Source organism: Aptenodytes forsteri, unplaced genomic scaffold (genome assembly GCF_000699145.1).
Source record: "Aptenodytes forsteri isolate BGI_AS27 unplaced genomic scaffold, ASM69914v1 Scaffold55, whole genome shotgun sequence".
Lineage (NCBI taxonomy): Eukaryota > Metazoa > Chordata > Aves > Sphenisciformes > Spheniscidae > Aptenodytes > Aptenodytes forsteri.
Genome location: NW_008796063.1, coordinates 7237386 through 7258345, shown reverse-complemented (window position 1 = coordinate 7258345; position 20960 = coordinate 7237386). Strand labels below are relative to the sequence as shown.

General features: G+C 44.0%; 1 protein-coding gene across 1 annotated transcript in view; it reads left to right on the top strand.

Moving 5' to 3' along the window:
• Window positions 1–1571: 1571 nt before the first annotated feature.
• Window positions 1572–20960, top strand: part of TTYH3 (tweety family member 3) — a 37264-nt gene continuing 17875 nt past the window's right edge. The window contains exons 1-7 of the mRNA XM_009286561.2: window positions 1572–1622; window positions 3462–3631; window positions 11570–11681; window positions 12307–12527; window positions 13322–13417; window positions 15988–16060; window positions 16404–16479. Of these exons, the coding sequence (XP_009284836.1) occupies window positions 1572–1622; window positions 3462–3631; window positions 11570–11681; window positions 12307–12527; window positions 13322–13417; window positions 15988–16060; window positions 16404–16479 (799 nt within the window). The remainder of the gene's footprint in view (window positions 1623–3461; window positions 3632–11569; window positions 11682–12306; window positions 12528–13321; window positions 13418–15987; window positions 16061–16403; window positions 16480–20960) is intronic.

Here is a 20960-nt window from a genome sequence, read left to right as displayed (position 1 = left end):
AGTTGCATTGGGTGAATGCAACCCAACATTTACCTCCTGCATTACAATGCTTTGTGGCTTTCCCTTCTAAGGAAACATACTCAAATGTATCTTGTATAACCTTTTCTCATGTTATGTAGATCACTTCTCTTTGTGACTGCGTATGTAGGATGGGATGGAGTATACATCCCCTTAAGTGCAGTTTCAGCAGCCAAAATTAGCCTTCCAGGACCACAGTGATCAGAGATATGTTCAGGTAACTAATGTGGATGGCAGTTTGGAACTTGTGGTCTGAGAGCTGAAACCAGCTGGCTTGTATGGAAATTTTTCATCCAGTAGACAAGTATATTGTTTGAATTGATCCACAGTAACATAAGGCATGGTCTCGGAGACCAAGGGTTGTGCTAACTGAAGGCTGATCTACATATATGTCCTTAGGTATAATATCAGCACCTATGGGTACCCTTACACCATGCGGAAGAGCTAACCAGCCCCGGGTATTTTTGCAGGAGATCTTTCTGCTGTGCCCTGTGTTTCTTATTGTGATGGTGCCCCTCTCCGTGCATGGGGACCTAGATACTTTCTGCCCCTTTTTTGGCTTCTTATTCCCATTGAGAGAGTAAGTACCATGAATCCTGGCAACCATGCTGGAGTTAAAGGCTATTAACACTGCAGCAGGCTGTCGAGCACTGGCCCTGCACAAGACCAAGTGTATTCAGGTTTCATGGTGCCTTTCCAAGCTAGCAATGCTGCTCGTGGTTACCTCCCTGTCTACTGCTATTAACTTTTATTTTGAAAGTGCTTCCTAACGCTGTAGCTTCGTCTCCTGCCAGCCTGGCTGATACCCCTTGGATTTACACTCATTTTCAGGGACTGCTCTGTCTCCACTTCTGCCATTAGTGTCAGCACAGTGGTAAAATGTTGCTCCTCCAAGTTGTCTCCATTTTCCTGTAAGGGCAGTTCATGCATCATTTGCTGTAAAGGTTCTGATAGCTCAGCAAATGTTCGAAGACGAATTGATGCTCTTTTGTGGCAAAAGGCCCAGTGCATAATTTTACATTTACTCAGGATAACGTGGCCTTGGATAACCGAGTCCCAGATTTATTGTTGCAGGATAGGGTGTCTGAGGGTTTATCCAGCCTCAACCCCCTCTTTTAAATAGTCATTTAATCCTGACAAGCAGGCACAGGCATATCTTTGGTTGCGACCAGGCTTTCACTGCCAGCCAGTCTCTGGGTCCTAAACTGATCACCAGTCAGAAAGATTAACAACTGCTCTGCCGAATGATTTCACTTGTTGTCATGGCACATATCCATTAATGGAAAACAAATATTCTCTGCAAAATGAAACACAGATCATGGTGTAGCGGCCAGCCAAGTCCTTTTGGCCAGATGCATAAATTAAAGCATATATTAAGTGTCGAGAACTTCAGGTTGCTTGCTGCTCTTTAATTATTTTTTTCTCTTTTCAGTATTTCCTTTTTTCCTTTTAATGGGGTCTGTTCCCCTACATCTGGAGCTGCAGTGTGAATTTTTTGCTGATAAACAGTTGCTGGGGGGATGTTTTCAGCTGGGTTCATCTTTCTAGCGGTAATGCCTTTTAGCATGTGCAGGAAGGTTGAGGGTGTGAAGAAAGAAGTGCAGGTAAGCAGTGCAGCAGAGCTTTGCATTACAGCAGGCTGACGTTTTTAAAAAATAAAGAATATCCCCGAGGAGCTTTGGTACGCTGAATGTGTTAGTTAAATTACTATTGAGTGCTTGTACATGGCAAGCCTTCAGAAGTGGGAGAACGTGGGGCTCCGAACGCAGCTTCCCTCTCGAAGGCCCCTTTCTGCTCAGGAACTCAAGCAGCGTGCGCACCATCTGGCGTGATCATGGGAAAGGGGGATAGGGCTTTTTCCCTTCCACCCCCGCGCTTCTCCGTTAAAGATCCCAAAGTTCACTTTCTACAACGGGACCAGGTTTCTGCTGTTTAGTTTGGGAAAGCAGCACCTGTAAGCTCCCCCCATCCCGGTGCGCTTGATGGGCTTGGGTGGGTTTCTTAAGGCTGGGAAAGCAAACAGCACATGGCTATGTGGAGTATCTGTGATGCAGCAGTTAGGTTTAACTGGCATGAAGCTCGTTATGTATGGCTGATGGGCCCTACAGTCTGTACACACTGACGTTTGCTTGGCTGGAAAGTACGTTGTGTGTCTCGTATAGTTTGCCAGGATAATAACTCAGCAGGGAGTACCTATGGAGCAGAGCGGAAGAAAAGCCTACGAAGAGCAAGTTACTACCAGACCCTGTTAGAAAAGGTCACCAGTTTTGTTGAGAATCTCACTTCAATTGCAGTATTCTTTGTTTTATTTCTTTGACCCAGGAGGAAGTTATTGTTTCAATCAGGAGGAAGCGTATAAATGTTCTTTAAGGAATTTCTGCATGGGAAGGAAAAGAGATACTGATTTAAAAAACCCAAACCTTTGTTTTAGGTTTGCTGATGCAGGTCCACGTCTGCCTTCCCGATATCGGGGCAGCAGTAGGTGACTTAGGCCCTTTCCAGATATTTAAGTCATTTCTAATAAGTTGGCATTTGTCACCTTTACCAAGGGTTTATCCAAAAAAGCTTATGAATAAAATAATATCCTTTTACTTGATTCATTCATGTGGGAAAGCGTGGCTGGATTTGGTGTTAGAGTGGATTTTAAATTTTTTTTTTTTCCATTTTATTTAACAAAATTGTTTTGCATTTTTTGGTTTCACCCAGGATTTTCTGAATAAAAAGAAATTGGAATGGAATTAAACACTCATTGCTTCCCTTTCTTCCCAGGAACATCTGACTAGAAATAGGTATAACACAATTCAGCTTGTGACGGCTTCAAGCCAGTGTGTCTGTAGCATCCACGTTTGTTGTACCTATATATGTGGATGGTATATGGAGGGGTTTAGCATTTATTCTAGGTCTGTCTTGAACAGAAGCATTGCATGGGGATTCATTTTTTTTTTTTTAAATCAATCTCACGCATGTATAATAAATTCCACCCCCTTTCAAACCCACTCATGCACTTGGATTTCTAATGAATAAGCCTGCATATTTATTCATGAAGATTAAAGAACTGTACAGATAGAGGCAGCTGGCTGAACTATTTTTTTTAGTTTTTTTTTTTTCCTTTAAATCTGCTGATTGCTGATCAGGAGTAAAGAGGAAACCCTCTCTGATTCACTTAGGCTGTTTGCAGACTGGGACAGACAAAATGGCTCAGCTGTTTATTGCTTAGGTACAGATGTGGTTTCATTGAGTGGGATGCAGAGAGGGGAGAAAGCGGGGCTAAAAACCTCCTGTTTATATTTTAAAAATATACAAAAACCACAAAACAACTTGTTTTCAAGGTAGGCCTTCAGCACTGTCTTATTGCAGAGCCCTCAAACACCTGGGCCCTGATTCACATGCCCCGCTACGGCCGTGCCGTGGTCAGATGTGACGCGTGTCTCTGTTTTCCACAGGCCCTGTTGCTGTTGGGTGGCATCGCTCTTTCCTGCCTCGCTCTGGACCTGCTCTTTCTCTTGTTCTACTCGTTTTGGCTGTGTTGCCGCCATCGGAAGAGCGAAGAACATCTAAATGCTGACTGCTGCTGTACGGCATGGTGCGTCATCATCGCAACCCTGGTGTGCAGGTACGGTCGATGCCTGAAAGGGATCTTCCCTGTTATTTGGGGTGGTGTATCCTGTGCGTGCATTTTCATACTTGGTACGCTGTGTCTGTAGTTAGTTGGCAGTAATCCCTCCTTCCACTTGGTATATGTATGTTTCAAATATCTGTAATGTATTTTCTTCCTTTCTACCACTTGCTGAACTGCCTAATGGTTTGAGCAATGTGAAAAGGAATAGCTGATGTCCTGCTCTTTGATACTTTGCAAGTGGTAAATGAAGGACACTGTGTCCTCGGGAGCTTATCGCTTAAATAGAATGGATACAGTTGAAATATTTACTAAGTCTAGACGGAGATTTCTTAGAATCTGGTGTCCAAAAAGAATGACTACATGGGAGAGCAGATTAGGAAGAAAGAGGCACAGATGATTCTTTTGGGTTTGGAAGTATTGGTATTTGACTGGAGTGGACATTTAGATTTTGCAGCCTGTGTAAGACACTGCCGCATTTCATTATCTGTACTAATGTGCCATCTCCAAGGTTTGCTAGTAATGGTGCTAGTGTCAGCAATGTTTCGTGTTATGACTGAGCAACAGAAGTTTTTGGAGGTGAGGTGAAAAGAAGGGTTTCTGAAAAACAAGAAAAACTAAGTAACTAGTGGAGAACATGTGCAGAAAAAGTTAAAAGGAGAGAATTTACATTTTGTTTGTTTTCTGGGTTGGGGTTTTTTTTTTGTAAGTCAACACAGATGAGGATCCCATTTCCTACAAAGTTAATGATGGGGCATCTGAAAGCAGGTACATGTTTGCAAACTTCTGGAAGGAGCCTTCAACTTAGTTTGTTTTGACCTGGGCGGAATGAATACTCTGAGCTCTATGGACGTGTGCCCTGAGATTGAGCACTGTGTTTCTTGCTGATTCCAGGCATCATCTGCCCTTGCCCAAGACTCCAGGTGGTCTTAGTTGCCCCTCCGCAGAGCTGGCAGGTCTGGGAGCAGTCCCCTATTCAGAAAGGAGATAACAATGAGATGATTCGCTTTTTGTATTAACCTGCTAATAGGTGGTGGATCTGGTATGTGATCTTTTTAGAATCATAGAATCATAGACTACTTTTTGGTGGAAGGGACCTCTAAAGGTCATCTAGTCCAACCCCCCTGCCGTGGGCAGGGACAGCTTCAACTGGATCAGGTTGCTCAGAGCCCCGTCCAACCTGACCTGGAATGTTTCCAGGGATGGGGCATCCACCGCCTCTCTGGGCAACCTGTGCCAGTGTTTCACCATCCTCAGCATAAAACATTTCTTCCTTATATCTAGTCTAAATCTACCCCCCTTTAGTTTAAAGCCATTTTGGAGGTGAGCATGTTCCTTGAAGGCCAGGCTTAGCTGTTCAAGGGCTAGGTTGTGCTACTAATGCATTTGTGTGTTTGCTCTTTCAAGGCACATACTTAAGAGAATAGAAAACCCCTGAAGTACTGGAACAAACATGGCAGAGCAGACATTATGTTGTGAGTTTAGCAGCTGGGGATGGATTTACCTGTAGAGACAAGGGCTCAGTGTTGAGGAGGAGAGCTAGTGCACCAGCCAATATTGCCGTCTTTGCAGGGAGCTCTTCTGTGCTTTGCTGACTGCAAATAGGTGCCTGGAATGGAAAGGCAAACCAGAGAATAACTTGCAAAGAAGAAATCTCAGCCTCATTCACCTTTCTTTTTAGTGATCTCAAGAGCTTCAGCTGCATCCATTCTAATCCACTGAAAGTGCTGTGGTCCTAACCCTTTCTTACAGAAGCTCTAGCTGATGCTATTTATAGTTGTGCTGCTGCTACAGGCTCTTGTAAGCTATTGTTATGCAGCATGTGTGTCCAAGACAGCTGCTGCAGAGTGTGGTAGTTGTGTTTGTTTTTAACTGTAGAAAGGGTGAGAAGGAGGTATTCTGCATGTCTCCCAGAGCGTGCGTGACACAACTTAAAGTTGGAAGTTCAGCATATAAATTCTGGTAAACTTGATGCGACTCCTAGTCAAGTCTGCAAGCTGGAAAACTGCTTAGGCTTCCTCAAAATCTGAACCATTGGTTCTCATCCTTGGTGTACCATTTGTTTTTGCAAGTATTAAATGCAGGAGTATCCTTAAAACTAAGATTCTACCAGAATCTACAGTGATATTGGATGAATATTTTTCTTGACTTCTTTTAAATTTCCACTGTGAAGTTCACGCGCTTGAGCGATAGCAGGTTGGTACCATCCGTGGCGAGTGAAGGTGCTGTCCAAGTGCTGCTGCTCTCCTGCAAAGCCGAGATCGGTTTTCTGCCCCTCTTAGAGCAGCTGGATGCGACAGTGCATAGAACCGGTGCCTCTTGGCACTCTCTGCTCAGCGTCTGGCTGGGAATGCAGATATGGCTTCTGACAAGCAAGGAATCTAATCTGTGCTAGCAGCAAGTCCCAGTTAGATACCAACAGCTAAAGATTAGTCCACTGGATATATCCTATCCTAGCTGTGCGTTACATGTAACAGAAGTGCCAGACTGGCAGATGCTGTTACATTTCAGAGTGATGGGGAATAAGGCTATTCTGAATGTCTGTCTGACAGTAGGCTGACCTGGGAGGCAGTTTGCACCGTGGTACGCAAGGGGAAAGAAGTAGCTTGGATGCTGAAGCAGCGAGATGTTCCAAACAGCAGCTGGTCTGGTCTGTCCGAGTACCATGAAGTGGACTATTGTCTTCCTAGTTGAGAACTAGTTAACTCTGGTTAAGTCCAGCCATGCCTATTAGATGCTTATCTAGGTAGTACTTAATCCCAGAGGGCTGTTTGTACTGTGAATCCTGCTGAGTACTATGGATCACTGTTTCCTAATGACTCGATGTTTCCTGCTGAGCAAAAGGGAGATGCTGAGCCAGCAGGAAGGCATAACTGGTTAGCAGGAGCTCTCCAACAAAATGTCTCTCTAATGAGTCTTTCCAGTTGCTCTAGCCACAAAGCTGCAGGAATGATTTGCGTAGATTATTCCTTGAATACTTAGATCATTTCTAGCCCTTACCAATTTTGATCAGTTTCTGTGTATGGGGAGTTGTTTTATAAATCATCTCATCCACCAGTTAGGTGACCCTAACTCTTCCAGAAGGGAGCTCAGATCCGAAGGTGGGTAGGAAACTTCATGGAGAGGATACCTGAAAGAAATTGGTACAAATAGATGGTGAAAACTTGCTTTCTCAAGTGCCAGTAATAGCGCTTTCCCTTGGTGCGAAAGTGCAAGGTGGTAATTAGACAGACAAATTAACATTCCTCCTGAGAACATGAAGTCTAAAAAGGGTTCTCCTTATGAAGTTCCTGTAATTAAAGATGACTTGGTGTAGTTAGATTATTCATTTCTAAGGATGTGATGTGAATGGCTAGTGTTCATCTTTTCAGACTGGTGACTGGGTACCCAGAGGGGTTTTCACTGTGAGTGCGTGGGTACTACAACAGGAGGATCTATCCACCAGAAGGCATGTGTATGTTCTATGTATCAGATAAACACTCTGCTGTTCATGTATACCTTGCATAATCCAGAAAATGTTATTTTGCAGGTTGCATTGCAAGCTAATTTGGAATTACACTTGATTTTTCTTTTCTGGTTCTTTATCAGGGGATGTCCTAAGCCCATGTGACTCTTGCATACAGACAGCAGGAAAGCTGTTGTCCAGACTTGAATTTATTGAGTCTTGCTGAAAAGTGATACTGAAGTGTGTGTACGCAACCTGTCGTACCTTACATCATACTGTTGTATCTGTAGGAGTACACAGAAAGCATGGCGTGCTGCTTTTCTGTCTCATGTCATATAACTCTTTGAAGAGCTGGTATAGCGTACTGTCTCTCTCTGGTGTGTTTCTGTGGGTGAGCACCGGTCATGATAATGTTAATCTCAGGAGTGCAGTGTTTTCTTGACTTAAACATAAGTGGGTTTCCTAAAACTTACCAAAATGACTGAGTAGCCAAGTGGCTTTTTAAATGCAGTATTGAACAGCAGGAGCAACTTTTTAAATGGCCTGTAAGAGCTTGGTAGATTTAGTTAGTTAGTTAGATTTTTATTCAAAAATATTAGTGGGAAGGAAGGCAAGGGAGAGGTGGGGTTAGTGGAAGTGACAGGAGACTGACAGAGGTAAGTTTGGGAGGAAGAACTGAGGATGGGACGGTGTGGATTCAGGAGGAGAGAGGTGTGCGCAGCAGGAGCAACTTTTTAAATGGCCTGTAAGAGCTTGGTAGATTTAGTTAGTTAGTTAGATTTTTATTCAAAAATATTAGTGGGAAGGAAGGCAAGGGAGAGGTGGGGTTAGTGGAAGTGACAGGAGACTGACAGAGGTAAGTTTGGGAGGAAGAACTGAGGATGGGACGGTGTGGATTCAGGAGGAGAGAGGTGTGCGTGTGCGCGCTAGGGAGGGGAGTGCGACAGAAGCAAGAATAGCAGAAGTGGAGATGACTTTTCTATAGAAGCATTGAAAATGCGTTGGAGTATCTTCCAGAGGGTGCTAGGGTGGAAAAAAGCTGTGTCATTGAGGAATGCTGTTCTTCTATCCACACTGCGTGACAGAAACGCAGGCTTCCCCATTGGGCAATGGTTTTGTCATCCTGTACCGGTAGATGGATCTGCTGTGTCTTAGGCTGCTGAGCACCCCGAGGTTTGTGCAAGAAGCCATGTGATTTATCCTGACCTCAAGGACGTACGCTGTTGGGTTAAGAGGAGTTGATCTATTTTTACTTTAAAAGAATGCACTTAAATAGAAGGAGCCCCTCTGTTTCCCTTTAATAAAATAAAAGGTAGTTAAAAACTACTGCAAATCCCTAAATCTGCTTTAAACAATAGCAACTTATACCAGTGTGTGTAGGCAGGGATTTGAAACAACTGTTGGATTTAGATGAAGCCAAATGCAAACAGAAAACTAAACAGCAGTGGTTCTCTCCTCTTGCCCCACTGGCAGTTCCCCCGCTGCCTGCCCTTCAGCTCTGCCCCCTCCTCAGTCACAGCGTGGGTCCGGGCAGCTGCCCCCAGCCTGGGCTTCTGGCCTTCGGGGATGGTTTCCTTCCCTCTCTAGCAGGATAGAAGGGGGAACTGCCACAAAACTGTACAGCTTGCTCCTAGGAGAAGGAATGGCTGTGTAAGTGGCTCTTGCTAGCACAGGGTGTGAATGCAGAGCTGGCTTTTGCTGGGCAGTAATGGAATAATTAATGCTTTATGTGTAGTTTCCAATGAATGTGTGATATGCATGTCTAGAGGAATTGTTCCTTGAATTAAATGGCTTTTATCCCAGTTCCTGTTGCTCTAGTGTTTTCTTTCAGGAGCAGTGACTGTGCCTAGAGGGTTAAGGGCAGCTGAAGCTGTGGTTCATGCAGGGCTGGGTAGGAAGCCTACGAGGATGGCTGCTGGGCTGGTTCTGCCTCAGAGTGATGAGTTTCAAGTCACTTGCCTGTAGTTGCTAGCGCTTCATAAATGGTACCTTTGAGTAAACTGGCTAATATACCTAGCTGTGCTGCATCCTTAAGGACAAGATGACTGCTGCTACTTCAGAGTGCTGTTTCTGAGTCTTTTCCACCAAAACAGTGCTACTGTGCTGGGAATACTGAGAGCCAAGCCGCAGGTTTTGGGCACTTACCAAGCCTTTGCTGAAAGAATAGGCTTCTAGTAGCTGTAACAAGCTGAATAAAAATCGCTCACCAATTAAAGGGGTCAGATATGCATATTGAATGTCAAGAATGTTCTGGAATTTATTTGGTGTCTATAGTAGAAAGAACTGTTTAAGTTTTCTGCTGCTCAGGAGAGTGAAAGGGTCTGTCTGAATTTGTTTGCTCTGATAAGACAAGGGGAAATTTAAGCCAGAGGTTTGTAATTGCCGCAATGGGATGCTGAGTTGCCTTGTCCTGGGCATAGTTCTAGGTCTGTAATCTCTCTAGTTCAGGGGGAGGGGTGCGTGTGTGTCTTTTTTTTTATCCCCTCCACCCCTGTGCATCCTAGACATGCATTATCAAACTTTGGTAAGAGCTGCAACCAGGGAGGAATGCAGAGGGCTTTTCTCTCTTTAATTATCAGCATCATTTGCATTAGGAAAGCGTTTGAGGAATGGTGTTCATGAAGAAAGAGGCTGGTTTCTTGTATTAACACTAAATATTAAGAGTTACATACCTGCTGCCTCTCTTTGTGTATATAATGTAGGCTGCCTACTGTCCCTGGAAGACTCTTCAGCTGAGGCTTTTATGGGCCAAGCTCTCTATAATTTATGGAGATTCAATTGTTGGAAAAAGCATGAGGATGACACAGATTTTCATAGTGGATCCTCTTCCAGTGTGTGATCTTTGCTTCCATTTCTTGTATGTATGAGGAGAAAGTAGAAATGCAACCAGGTGAACTACATTGTTCTGCTCACTCTTTCTGAAGTGGATGAGCCCAGGAAAGGAGGGACGGATGCTGTCTTCCTGCAGGAGGGGAGCAAGAGCAGAAACAGTCGTTTGGGCTGCAGATTGATGTGGGTGCCAGAGCAAATCTGTGCAAGGGTCTGTTATCTAGACAAAGCCCACTCTGGCCTGCCTGCTTGGGTTCATTTCCCAGCCGGGTGGTGATGGTGGTGAAGAATGCCTAACGTCCTTTAGTGACCCTTCCTGTTAAACAAAGGCGCTACGCTTACTTGTTCTGAGAGCTGTTGTTTGGCTTGTTTCCTTCCTCTTTTATTCCTCCTTCAAACCAACTCTGTGAGGGCAGTGCTGTAACCCAAGCACAAAGTTGTTGTGAAGACACTAAATGTTTCAAGAATAAATTCTTTAGATTTACACCGAAACCACCACCGCCTTCCTTTCCCCCAAACCCCCCCCCGCCTTCCTTTCTCCTCCCACAAACACAACCTTGGTGTCTTGAGAACCTTCCCAGAAAAGATCCTGGGTGCTCTGAAGCTAAATATGACATGAGAATAGGAAATTGGTATCTTGGTAATGTTTGTTTGCCCTGAGTTTAGTTGTGTGACCCCTTCACAAGTTCTTTCCTCCTCCATTATTAGGAAAAAATGGGCTTGGGAAGAACAACTGTGAGTTCTGCAGCAATGTCTTAATAGAAGAGGTATTGCAGACTTGCATGAGATAATATCCCGGTTGCAACTCATTTATAGGATCTTCCTCCTTTAAGTGAGGCCTAAGCTAATATGGTTTACTTCATAATTGGGGCAGACTGATACGTGTGGACAGTTATGGCAAATCGGCTGATAGGTGGTAATTTGCTAAGCAGCTGGAGTTGAATTGTGTCTGCAAGCTTGAAATTCGCTTGCTTTAAAAATAAATAAGCCTTTTGTCCCAGTAAGTTATTAAGCCTTCCTTCCCAGTACTCTAAAGCAGTGCGACACAAATGCTACTAATGGGAAGATAAATCAAGATAGATGATGTTCATAGATATTTCACAGTGTAGAGAAGAGGGCAGGGATAATAGATCTAGAGGAACCACCACCGTGGGCAAGTAGTCAATGCAAGCTCTTTGTGTCCTGCTTTTAAAAAATGTAACAAAACAATCTGTTATTTCACATCCAGAGAAGGCATGTGTCTCCTGACATAGCAACGGTAGCTCTTGTGGGAGCTGCTGGAGAGCCGCTTGGCTGGCTGGATTTCTGGTTGCCCATGGCTAGATCTGAACTCTCTAACAGTTCTCTAATAGATTTTCATTATTGTACCATAAATGAAGGACACATATTGAGAAGGGATGGTGTTCTGCTGTTCATCATATGGATACTATACAGAGAATTGCCCGTGTTTTCCACACAGCCACCAAATGTTTACAGGTGAATTTTTTTAGTGGTTGCTGAGGAGCACGACTACCCCAGCCTACCCTTTGTGGAGGCACACGGCTTCCCTTTCTGTGGAAAGTGCTGATGTGACTATGAAGGGTGCTGTAGCGGTAAGCCGTGCGTTATATAGCTTGCCTTTTAGCTTTAACTCTACCCTTTCTTGCTTTCTTTCTCTGCAGTGCTGGAATTGCTGTTGGCTTCTATGGGAATGGAGAGACCAGTGATGGCATTCACCGGCTGACGTACTCGCTACGCCATGCAAACCGCACTGTGGCAGGTGTCCAAGACCGGGTAGGCACTAGGGAGACACGTTAGCAAATGGGGAGTGTGGGAATGAGCAGACTTGCTCAGCACCTCTTCTCTTGAATGTGGCTTGTGCCTGTATCTCTTCCTCTTTTTTGTTAGTCTCTGGGCTTGGAGATGTGCTAAAATTTCCATTAATGGAGTAGTGCTTTCTTCAGCTTTTCTAAAAATACCAAAGCAAACACAGCTTGTTAAATGAAGTCTTCTCTTTTCTAGGTTTAAAAACAGCTTCTGATCAGCTCTCTTCCACACCCGGAAGAGGAGGCAGGCCAAAGCAGACAAGTCTCTTAGTAAAATGTATCAATTTAGTACAATCAGTTGTTGCTGTGCTACCTCTAATTTCATGGCATCATTCTGCAACCCTGATGGCTGCAAAATGTGTACATGTGTTTAAAGGCTCAGCTGGGATGCCATCACTGGACTACTTGCAAAGTATCTACTTTATAGATGCTTATAAGTTGCTTTTGAAGGGTAAGCATTCTGAGCCTCTTAAGACAGAGAACTGGTAATCTGGAAGCTGTCCGTAACTTGCTAGTAAGGATGAATCCTCTTTTACTTCCTTGACTTCCTGTCCTTTAATTATTTTTATTTTTTTTTCTTTGCCATACTATAGGTACTAGATACCGCAGTGGCCCTGAACCAAACAGTGGAACCGAACTTGCTCATCCTGGAGGAGATGTTCACAAAGCAGACAGACTACCTGCATGTTATCCAGAAACTGCAAGGTCTCTTGGATGATCTGGTCAGGCAAACAACCGAGATCCCCTTTTGGAAGAATGAAGAGCTGTCTCTGGAGGAGCTGGCAATTCAGATTGACCTCTATGACTGGTACAGGTGTGTAGCATGCTGTAGTGTAGTGGCTGTAGCATCTGGTTTGGCCTGTTTTGCAGCAGTGATGTGCATGTTCTGGGTGGCTGAGCCAAAGGCTGTATATATTACTGCAGGTGTTCATGGTGCATCCAGCGGATTTGTTTCTTACGGCAAAATTGCATTCAGTTTAAATCAAAATGCATGGCAACAACTTTTTTCTTAACTATGTTTACCACCAGCTGAAGGGAAACTTATTCTCAATGTACAAAGTCTATAGCTTGTGTTCTAACACTGGGGAAGAAAACAGCTACAGAGATAGCTACTCTTGTGTCCTAATAAGTGCATTGTAGTTGTGTGACACGTTAACTAAATAGAGTGGAAAACTGAACTAGTTCCATACGTTAACACAATACTCTAACATTCCTTTTTATTAAACTTCTTCAATAAAAGACTGCATCCAATGTATTCCACAAAAGAAAACCTCTGTCCACACATGTGGAATAACTGAAGCATTTTCTAACAAATGTCTAGGAAGTTCAAGAAGCTGCAAAGCCTGTTCTTCACGTGATGGTGTCCAGTTGTGTTCTCAACAACTGTGTATTCTGTGCATGTTGTGTAAATGCTTTTACCTGCCTCGACTCCAGACCCAGCAAATATCCAGAGCTCTCTGGAGATTAATCATTAGTGGTGGCTTTTACTTGAAGAAAAGAAGGGTTACGTTTTTCCCACGAGTCACACTAGCTTCTTGATCTGTGCCTTTTATACACCAGTTTTCCTTTGCAGACTATGTGTTGGGTTTGGTTTTTTTTTTGCCGCAGGTGGCTGGGATACCTGGGCCTGCTCCTGTTCCATGTCCTGATTTGTTTGCTGGTGCTCTTTGGGCTCATTAGAAACTCCAGGGCCATTCTTATGGGGTAAGTCCCGACCCAGGCGCAGTGCATAAAGGAAGGTCAGCTGAATGCAAGTGCCTGCTAGTTTAAACCTCTAGACTCTTGTCAGTCGATTTCAAGGACTTCTGAGACTGAACAGCTTAAATTTGCCTCTCGATATAGAGAGACTTTGTAGAGTGTAGCTCTGTGGATAGGATTAGGGCTACATGAGGGATGTTCACAGGAAGGTTCTTGAGCTATAAAATGCAATGGTACTGGTGTCCGTTGCTTTTGCATCAAAGACAAGGAACTCCATCTGGGCGGTCTGCCTTTCGCTGGGTAGCGTTACTAGCCTCTGTTTGCTGGGAGAGAGTAATGTGAACATCCTCCCTTAAATTTACAGGCTTTAAAAAAATCTCCCTTTAATTCTCTACAGTTATGAAGGCATTTGTTAATCAATTATAAGCATTGCATGTGTCTACACAACCTGGTAGCATGCCTTTTGTGTCACGATCTGCTCTTGTTTACCTTTGGCTGTCACACCTGAAGAAATGTTAAACTGAGAACAAACAATGGTTTGTACAGTTATGAGGAGGAGTCTTGTTGCCATGGTACTGCAATATTAATGCATGTCTATTTCTAAAAACCACTGCAAATGCTGCCATGCTCAGGCCCCATTACAAGAAAAAAAATGTTCCTCTCCCTTTCCTGTAGTTTGGTTTAGCTTGGCATATTTGGCAAAGATACCGGTATCATAAGCACAGTGACAGTTTGACAACTGACATGGCCAAGAGTTTATCCTGGTACATGGTGATGCCATTAATAATTGGAATGCGTATTCAGATTTATTATTTGCCAGATGACTTCATACCTGGCAGGTTATACAGACAAAAGTCCAAGTGTGTGCACAGATGGTAAACCCAGGGTTTAAATTAGAATCTCATTCCCTGAAGTTCATATTAAGGCATTCCCCAAAGGGAGCACATGGCATAAAGAAGCAAGTGTATCACAGCCAAGCAAGATGGTGAAATGCCAGTTTTAGTCTTTTAGCCAAGCAATCAGTTACTGACCCAGTCATCTTCATTTAAAGTAAAACAACAAATGTGTCTTATTGAACTGATTACTATGCTCAGCTAGAGGCACCAAGCAATGTTGTCCTTATGTCATAAAACCACAGAACCTTGCTGATCCATGGCCGATAATTTTTGCATCCATTTGGAAAAAGCATAATAAAGTCTTCAGCCATCTTATTCCAGAGTGCCGCACAGAGGTCGGTCTGGTGAAGCTCCATTACTTCTGCAAGATGAGCCACAGATCCATTCAGAGAATGGGGATTACTCAGGATTAAAATAAGTTGGCAAACTGAGGGAGGGATTTTTTTTTTTTTTTTTTAATTGTAGGCCCACAGGCTTATTTTTTTTTTAAAGCTCTAGTCTTCAATGAGACAAATGTAGCAGAAAAGAGGTATGTCCCTTCCTCAGAGATGCTTGGAGTAGGTTTGAATAAAGAATATCTTGGTTATGAACAGGTTTTTCTTTTGTTTTCTTCAAGGGGTGGGCGGGAGGAACGTACTTGTGTTCAAAGCCTGAAGGAAAAAGCATCCCCGAGAGAGCAAGCCAGTGTCCCTTTACTTTGAAGACAGGGATACATAAAACAAAACTGCTCATTAGTCTGCATCCCCATACCTGAGGGACTTGAGGAGCACTTTTGCCTACATATCTCTAGTACTCATACTGACAGCAAAGGTGAAGAGCTAATGTGCTGGCTGGGGAAGTGCAAAAGCCTTTTCCACCGGTGTGTGCTAGCTGAATGTCACTGAGACTACTGCTCTGTCATCCCTCTGCCTTGTGTCCGCTTGATAGCGGACACTTCCCACTATTTCTGTCGGTAATGAGCTCCAGCTATCAGAACAAAACTTCTAAATCTGTGCAGAGGTGGCCTCGCATGGCAGTGGTAGGCACCTAAACTGTTGCTCTGAACTGTTTGCCTGCAGGTGACTGTCTCTCCTGGGGCTATGTGGGATGCTTAGGTGCTGTTCAGATGCACGCAGCTTGGAACCAAAGTCAGGTGTCCTAACAGGGGCTGATGTTCCCTCCCACCGTCTGTAGCCGTGCAGTGCTTACACCTGACAACCTGATTTATTCTAGAAATAGGAGGGATTTGTCCAATTTTGGTTCAGTATGTTTTGTGGGGTTTTTTTGATACAGCATATTTTTTCTTTGAATATCTTTGGACTGGGAAAGTAAAGTCCAGAATGGGAATAGTTGAAGTGATGGGATTGTAGTTATCCATCTCTCAATCTGCCTTCCCTACAGCCACCCCTTTGTCTTTGTGCCTTTGGCTTCCCTGCTAGAAGCAGGGTAAGACTTTGCTTCCACCCTCTTCTTCCTTCCCCTGCAGCCCCAGGGCCAGGTAACGTGTGAACCAACTGCTGGACGTAAACTTCTCCGGTTGCTGCTGTCCATGACATATAAAATGGGTTGGTTTATCTTAAGATATAGCGGTTGATAATTTCTTGGGTTTGGTAATTGCTTTGCACTCCAAATAACACATCTTGTGAAAGGATCTGCTTGAAATGAGAGTTTCTACATCTGCCATCTGTCTGTCTCCCACAGGGTGTGCTTGCTTGGGGTGTTTGCCCTGATTGTCAGCTGGGGATCCTTGGGTCTGGAGCTGGCTGTCGCTGTGGTAAGTGGCTCTGATCCAGGTCCCATTCACCCTTTGCTGCAGGTTTATCAGACACAAGATTAATGTTACGCTGTGCCTGTTTTATAGCGCATCTTGTTCTAAGTAGCTGTCCTAGGAATTTGCATCTATGAAAAGTACAGAGCTCCTCCTTCCTCCGTGGTGTGGCACGCTAGCTAGTACTGCTGCGGTTGTGTAAAGCAGCGCTAGTGGGGATGACGATGAGAGACTTCAGCATCTGAAACACCCCTATAGTAGAGGGTTCCCTGATGTTAACCTGGCTCAACTGCTCTTTGATATGGTGTTCTTTGATATTCCTTTTCCTTTTTGTCTTTCATCTATCTAGGGCTCCAGTGACTTCTGTATTAACCCCGATGCTTATATCTCCAAAGTGGTTGAAGAGAATGCAGTGCTCAGTGCTGGTAAGTGCTGGGACTGGCTTTGGCACGGGGTACTGTGGCTCCAGCTGTCACACAGGAGCATGGCAGTGGCTGAGAATTTAAGACAGAACAGGGGAGCTTGCATACAGTGGGAAAAGCATATGTGTGTGGAGGTCTGGAAAACCAATGTTCTTCCCAAAGAAGCATTTATTCTCCAGTCAGAAGTGCACATGTACACTTTTTTTTTGTCAGAAGAGCCTTCAGGTGGAAATAAGTGATAAGATGGAACAACAGAAGTCCCTGGATTACTTTGCTTTAAACGTAGCACTCTTGAATCTTGTTCTCCTCTCTAAGTGACAGAACAGTGGCAATAGCAGTGTGCAGTTTGAGCTGTCATTTTTTTAAACCTTGCTCTTGGGTCTGTACTCCTGAATGCAGAATACTTATTTTTATATCTGTTATCAGCAAATATATATAATTTTTTCTCTTAAAGGTGGCTATAAATTAGGAGTCTCTTTAAAGCTAATTTAAAGGGCAAATGTATGGAAACAGCCACAAAGAGAAGTATGAATTTCCCTTTCTATTATAAATGCAGTATTTTGACTGCTTTGTTTACCCTGTTCCATTTAAAGCAATTTGCCTGCATCACACTGGCATCCAGCTGAAGCACTGATGGATTTGGGGTTTGTTGCTCCTAATTTAGACTGAAGTGGTTGGTGAGATGAGGGGTGCCTCCAGTTTGGACCTCCGGGGGGGCAAAAGCGGTTCAGAACTGTGGCTTAACAAAAAAGTGGTTGGGTGCCTGCCAGCAGAGATACCACAAGTGCTAAAAAGGAAAAGTATTTTTCAGGACTGAGTTTGCTGCTTAGGTAACAAAGTTAACTTTTCTTTTCTCCTACCTTCTCTCCCCCAATAGTTCCTCTGTATAGTTCTGTGTATGATAAAACACAAATAAGCAATGACACTGATTTGCAAGAAGAGTCACTTGTGTTTTTCCTGGTTCTTATTTAGCAGAATCAGAGAATCTTTGCCTTGTGCACAGAAGGTCTAGTGTATGGCCGTGCGCTTAGCCAAATGCTGCCTCTTACTGTGCAACTGATAGGGAATTAGGTATGTGGCTATGGCTGAGGATGCAGGGATTGGAAGCAATAAGAAATGTTTATGTCTGGAGGCAGAACGTGGTATAAAAGAGTAGGTACAGGTTGATATTACCACCCTACAGCTTATTTTTGGAATGCCTTATTTATTGATTTCCCGGGAAGGAGAGGATAGAGCCAGGCAGCTCAATACAGAAGAGTCTTTGTAACGAAGAAATGCAATAAGGGAAGAGAATGAGTGTTTAACACGACACAAGATGAAAATCCTCTCTTGGCTGTGAAGGTGATGAAGATGTGGCTTTAGGTACCAAGCTAGCCTCCTAGTTGTTCAAGGAGGCAAATGGGTCAGTGGGGCCAAGGGGAAATATCTGATGCTAATGCCAGCTGTGTGCTTGTAATAATTTGGCAACCCAAATCAGCTCTGGAGCATGTTTGGTAACAATTAGGTCAACCCTGGGAAACTGAAGAAATGCCCCTTTGTGCTACTTCTCCATTTCAGTTGCCCTTGTCTGCTTGGCCTCTGCAGTTTTTCATTAATCAGTATCATTCATTTGGACGCTAACGGTGAGTGCAGGACTGACATTCCCGTCCCTCCTCCTGCTTCCCCCGGCAGGGACAGTCAGCTCCCCTGGGTGAAATCAGGCTCTGTTCTGGCAGCACTGTCAGTTATAACAGTTGTTAAGGCTCCATAAATAACAGTGAATGGGTCTAAGTGAAATGCTGAAGAGGAGGAAGAGCAGGTGTTGTCACAGGCTTGAGTTGGAAGGGTGGCCCCTTCCGTGGGTTGCTGGTGTGTCAGCTCCCTGCTGTTAGGCAGCCGTTGAGCGTTCGTGAGCGCCTTTTCTGTTTTTCAGAAGGAAATCAGTCTAACTTCTGAGCCTCCCATCGCACTAGGCAGCTGGTTGGGATATGATCGAATGTTCTGCCTTCCCATGTGGATTTTCACTGCTGTGTCATAGTTTATGATCAGGAAGCTACAGAAATAGCTCTTGGTCCCCGATGTTGGGACCGTCCTGTGCACCTGAGCAGGAAGGAAAATCACAGCATGAGGACTGCAGTGTGGCACTGCTCAATGAAACTTTAATCCCAATAATGGCTCCTTAGAAACATCTTTAAAAGTCTGAAATAAGTGTTGGTATCCCTTAATATGCTTGGCTGTAACTTGCAGCAGCTGCTTTGTGATCAGTTGAGCCATTTATACAAGAGCATCGAGCTTGAGGAGACAGGCGTAGGCAGCTAGGAGCCAGCACCGATGCTGTTCTTTTGGAGGAAGCTGCCCTGTTTGAAGGCTCCCAGTTCTCGTGCACGGACTCTTCACACTCTCTGGTTTGCTGCCTCTGCTTTGTGGGTGATGCTCTCCGACGTTAACAGCAATATAGACAGATAAGGCAGAAACACTTTAAGATTGCTCCAGCTAGTTTCACCAGAGTGTATCCGACCGTGGATTTTTCAGTTCAGAAAAGAGATGACTAAGAGAGGGTGTGAATGGATGGAGGGCCTCAGGTAGTCCATGGAAGAAGAATCCTTTGGGAGTTACCATATATGTAGGAATCACATTTACCTTGGGAATCACTTGAGCTGAAGTTGGGCTGAGAGGGCACTTGCGTTTTCAGTCTTGCCTAGGTGTCTGCTTTTGCCCAGTGCTGGGGTATGGCATACCGGGCTAGGTGCTGCCATCTACTTTTAAGGATATAAGAACCAACAAGATATCTTAAGCAGCTTTGTAGCGCTGGGTCAGTTTTTCCCTTTAATCACTACTTCTAGGTGTTTTTAAATATAATGTGTTGTAATATTCCCAGCTCTATGCTCTGACATTCAGACTAGGACTGAGTCATCTAGGTTTGCGTATTTGCAATGCTTTTTTTTGGTGGTGGTTATAGCAGTTTTCACAGAAAAATAACCGTGTTGGATACTGGACAACTAGTATGTTAATATTCCTGTTTGTGTATTAATTGCTGTTTGCAAATCTAAATAGAATTAATGGAGCTGAGAATAATCTGATTAAGTGCATTATTATTGTCATGTTTTTAGCTGGAGAGGAGATGTCCTTGTTTTGTAGATAAAATGCGCTGCATTAAAAAAAGGAGGGGGGAATGGGGGGCAAAGAGCCTTAATGCAGGTTTCCTGGAGAAGGAGAGACTTAAATCATTTTGCAGAAGAGGCTGATATATGTGCCTAACTCGCCCAGTATTCATTAATTGAGATAAAGCCAATGGAGTTGAACAGTGACTGCATAATCGGCTCCTGCTGCTAGTAAAAAGACTTGGTGCAGCCAAGATGTTTATTTTCAAAGCAGGAGGCCATCTTCTAGTCTCATTCTTTTTCATTGATAGCATGTTGTTATCAGATGACTTATTGCATAAAATTAAATAAAAAGGCACAATCTGTCTAAACAACAGGAAGAGCTTTCTCCAGATTCTCTTACTAGAAATCTGCATGGTGAACAGCCACTCGCTTCATCTGAAGGAACTGTAAACCTCAGGGGATGGATAATGGAGCCTTTTACCTCCGGCCCAGCCAAGCTGGTCAGGCTGGATGCTGAGACTTAGCTGCTCAGATATAAGCAGCAAGCGTTCTTGTCGCGTGCAGCCTCCTAATTGGCCTCTCACTGATTCACTCTCATCTTGGAAGCCTAAAGCTGAATTAATTGGGGGACTGACACCACCACCACCTCCCTTTCCTCTCTAGAAGTAAAGTCAGGACAAAACCTCATGTGGGGCACGTGGTGATTGCACAGTTATTACTTGGGCTCAGCGGGCACTGCAGAAGAGTTTGCCCAAAGAAGCGCTCTTGAGAATCCTGCTGAGCTGATGTTGGTGTTGAGAAGCTGTGTTTTGCTGTGTGGTTTTGTTGGACTCCTGATTAGCAGAAAGCTTTGAGAGGAGGGCATGTGGGATGGCTACGAGCTCTTTGCTGAAGGTTCGCGATGACTGATTTCACCAGTACAAGAGTAGCTTATATGAGAGAAATATAAATGTTATGCAGATACTTCCCTTTGCTGTCAGACTGTTGCCTTAGGGAAACAAAACTCCTGGTGGAGAACATGTTACCTGGGCAAGAAAATCTGGCCAGAAGAGTCGTCTTCCTTTGACATCACAGGCGATACACTTCAACTTTCTCTGATGATTGAACCCACAGAGACAGTCTCATCTGGGTGTATATGTAAAATGCAAGCTGTTTAGAGAACGCTCAAGTAGAGATGAAGAAGGGCTGTTCTAGGTGTGGGGATTTTTTTTTTTTAACTGGGATCTTTTTTCCTGTTCTAGGTGTGGGGATTTTTTTTTTTTTTTAACTGGGATCTTTTTTTCCTGATCGCTCTTTACCCTACCAGACCTTCTTGCTGCCTTTTGGCGAGTGCACAATGCCATTTTTGCATTTCAGCTGGGCTTTGAAGTGAATGGAGTAAGTCTCCATGGTTGCAGAAGC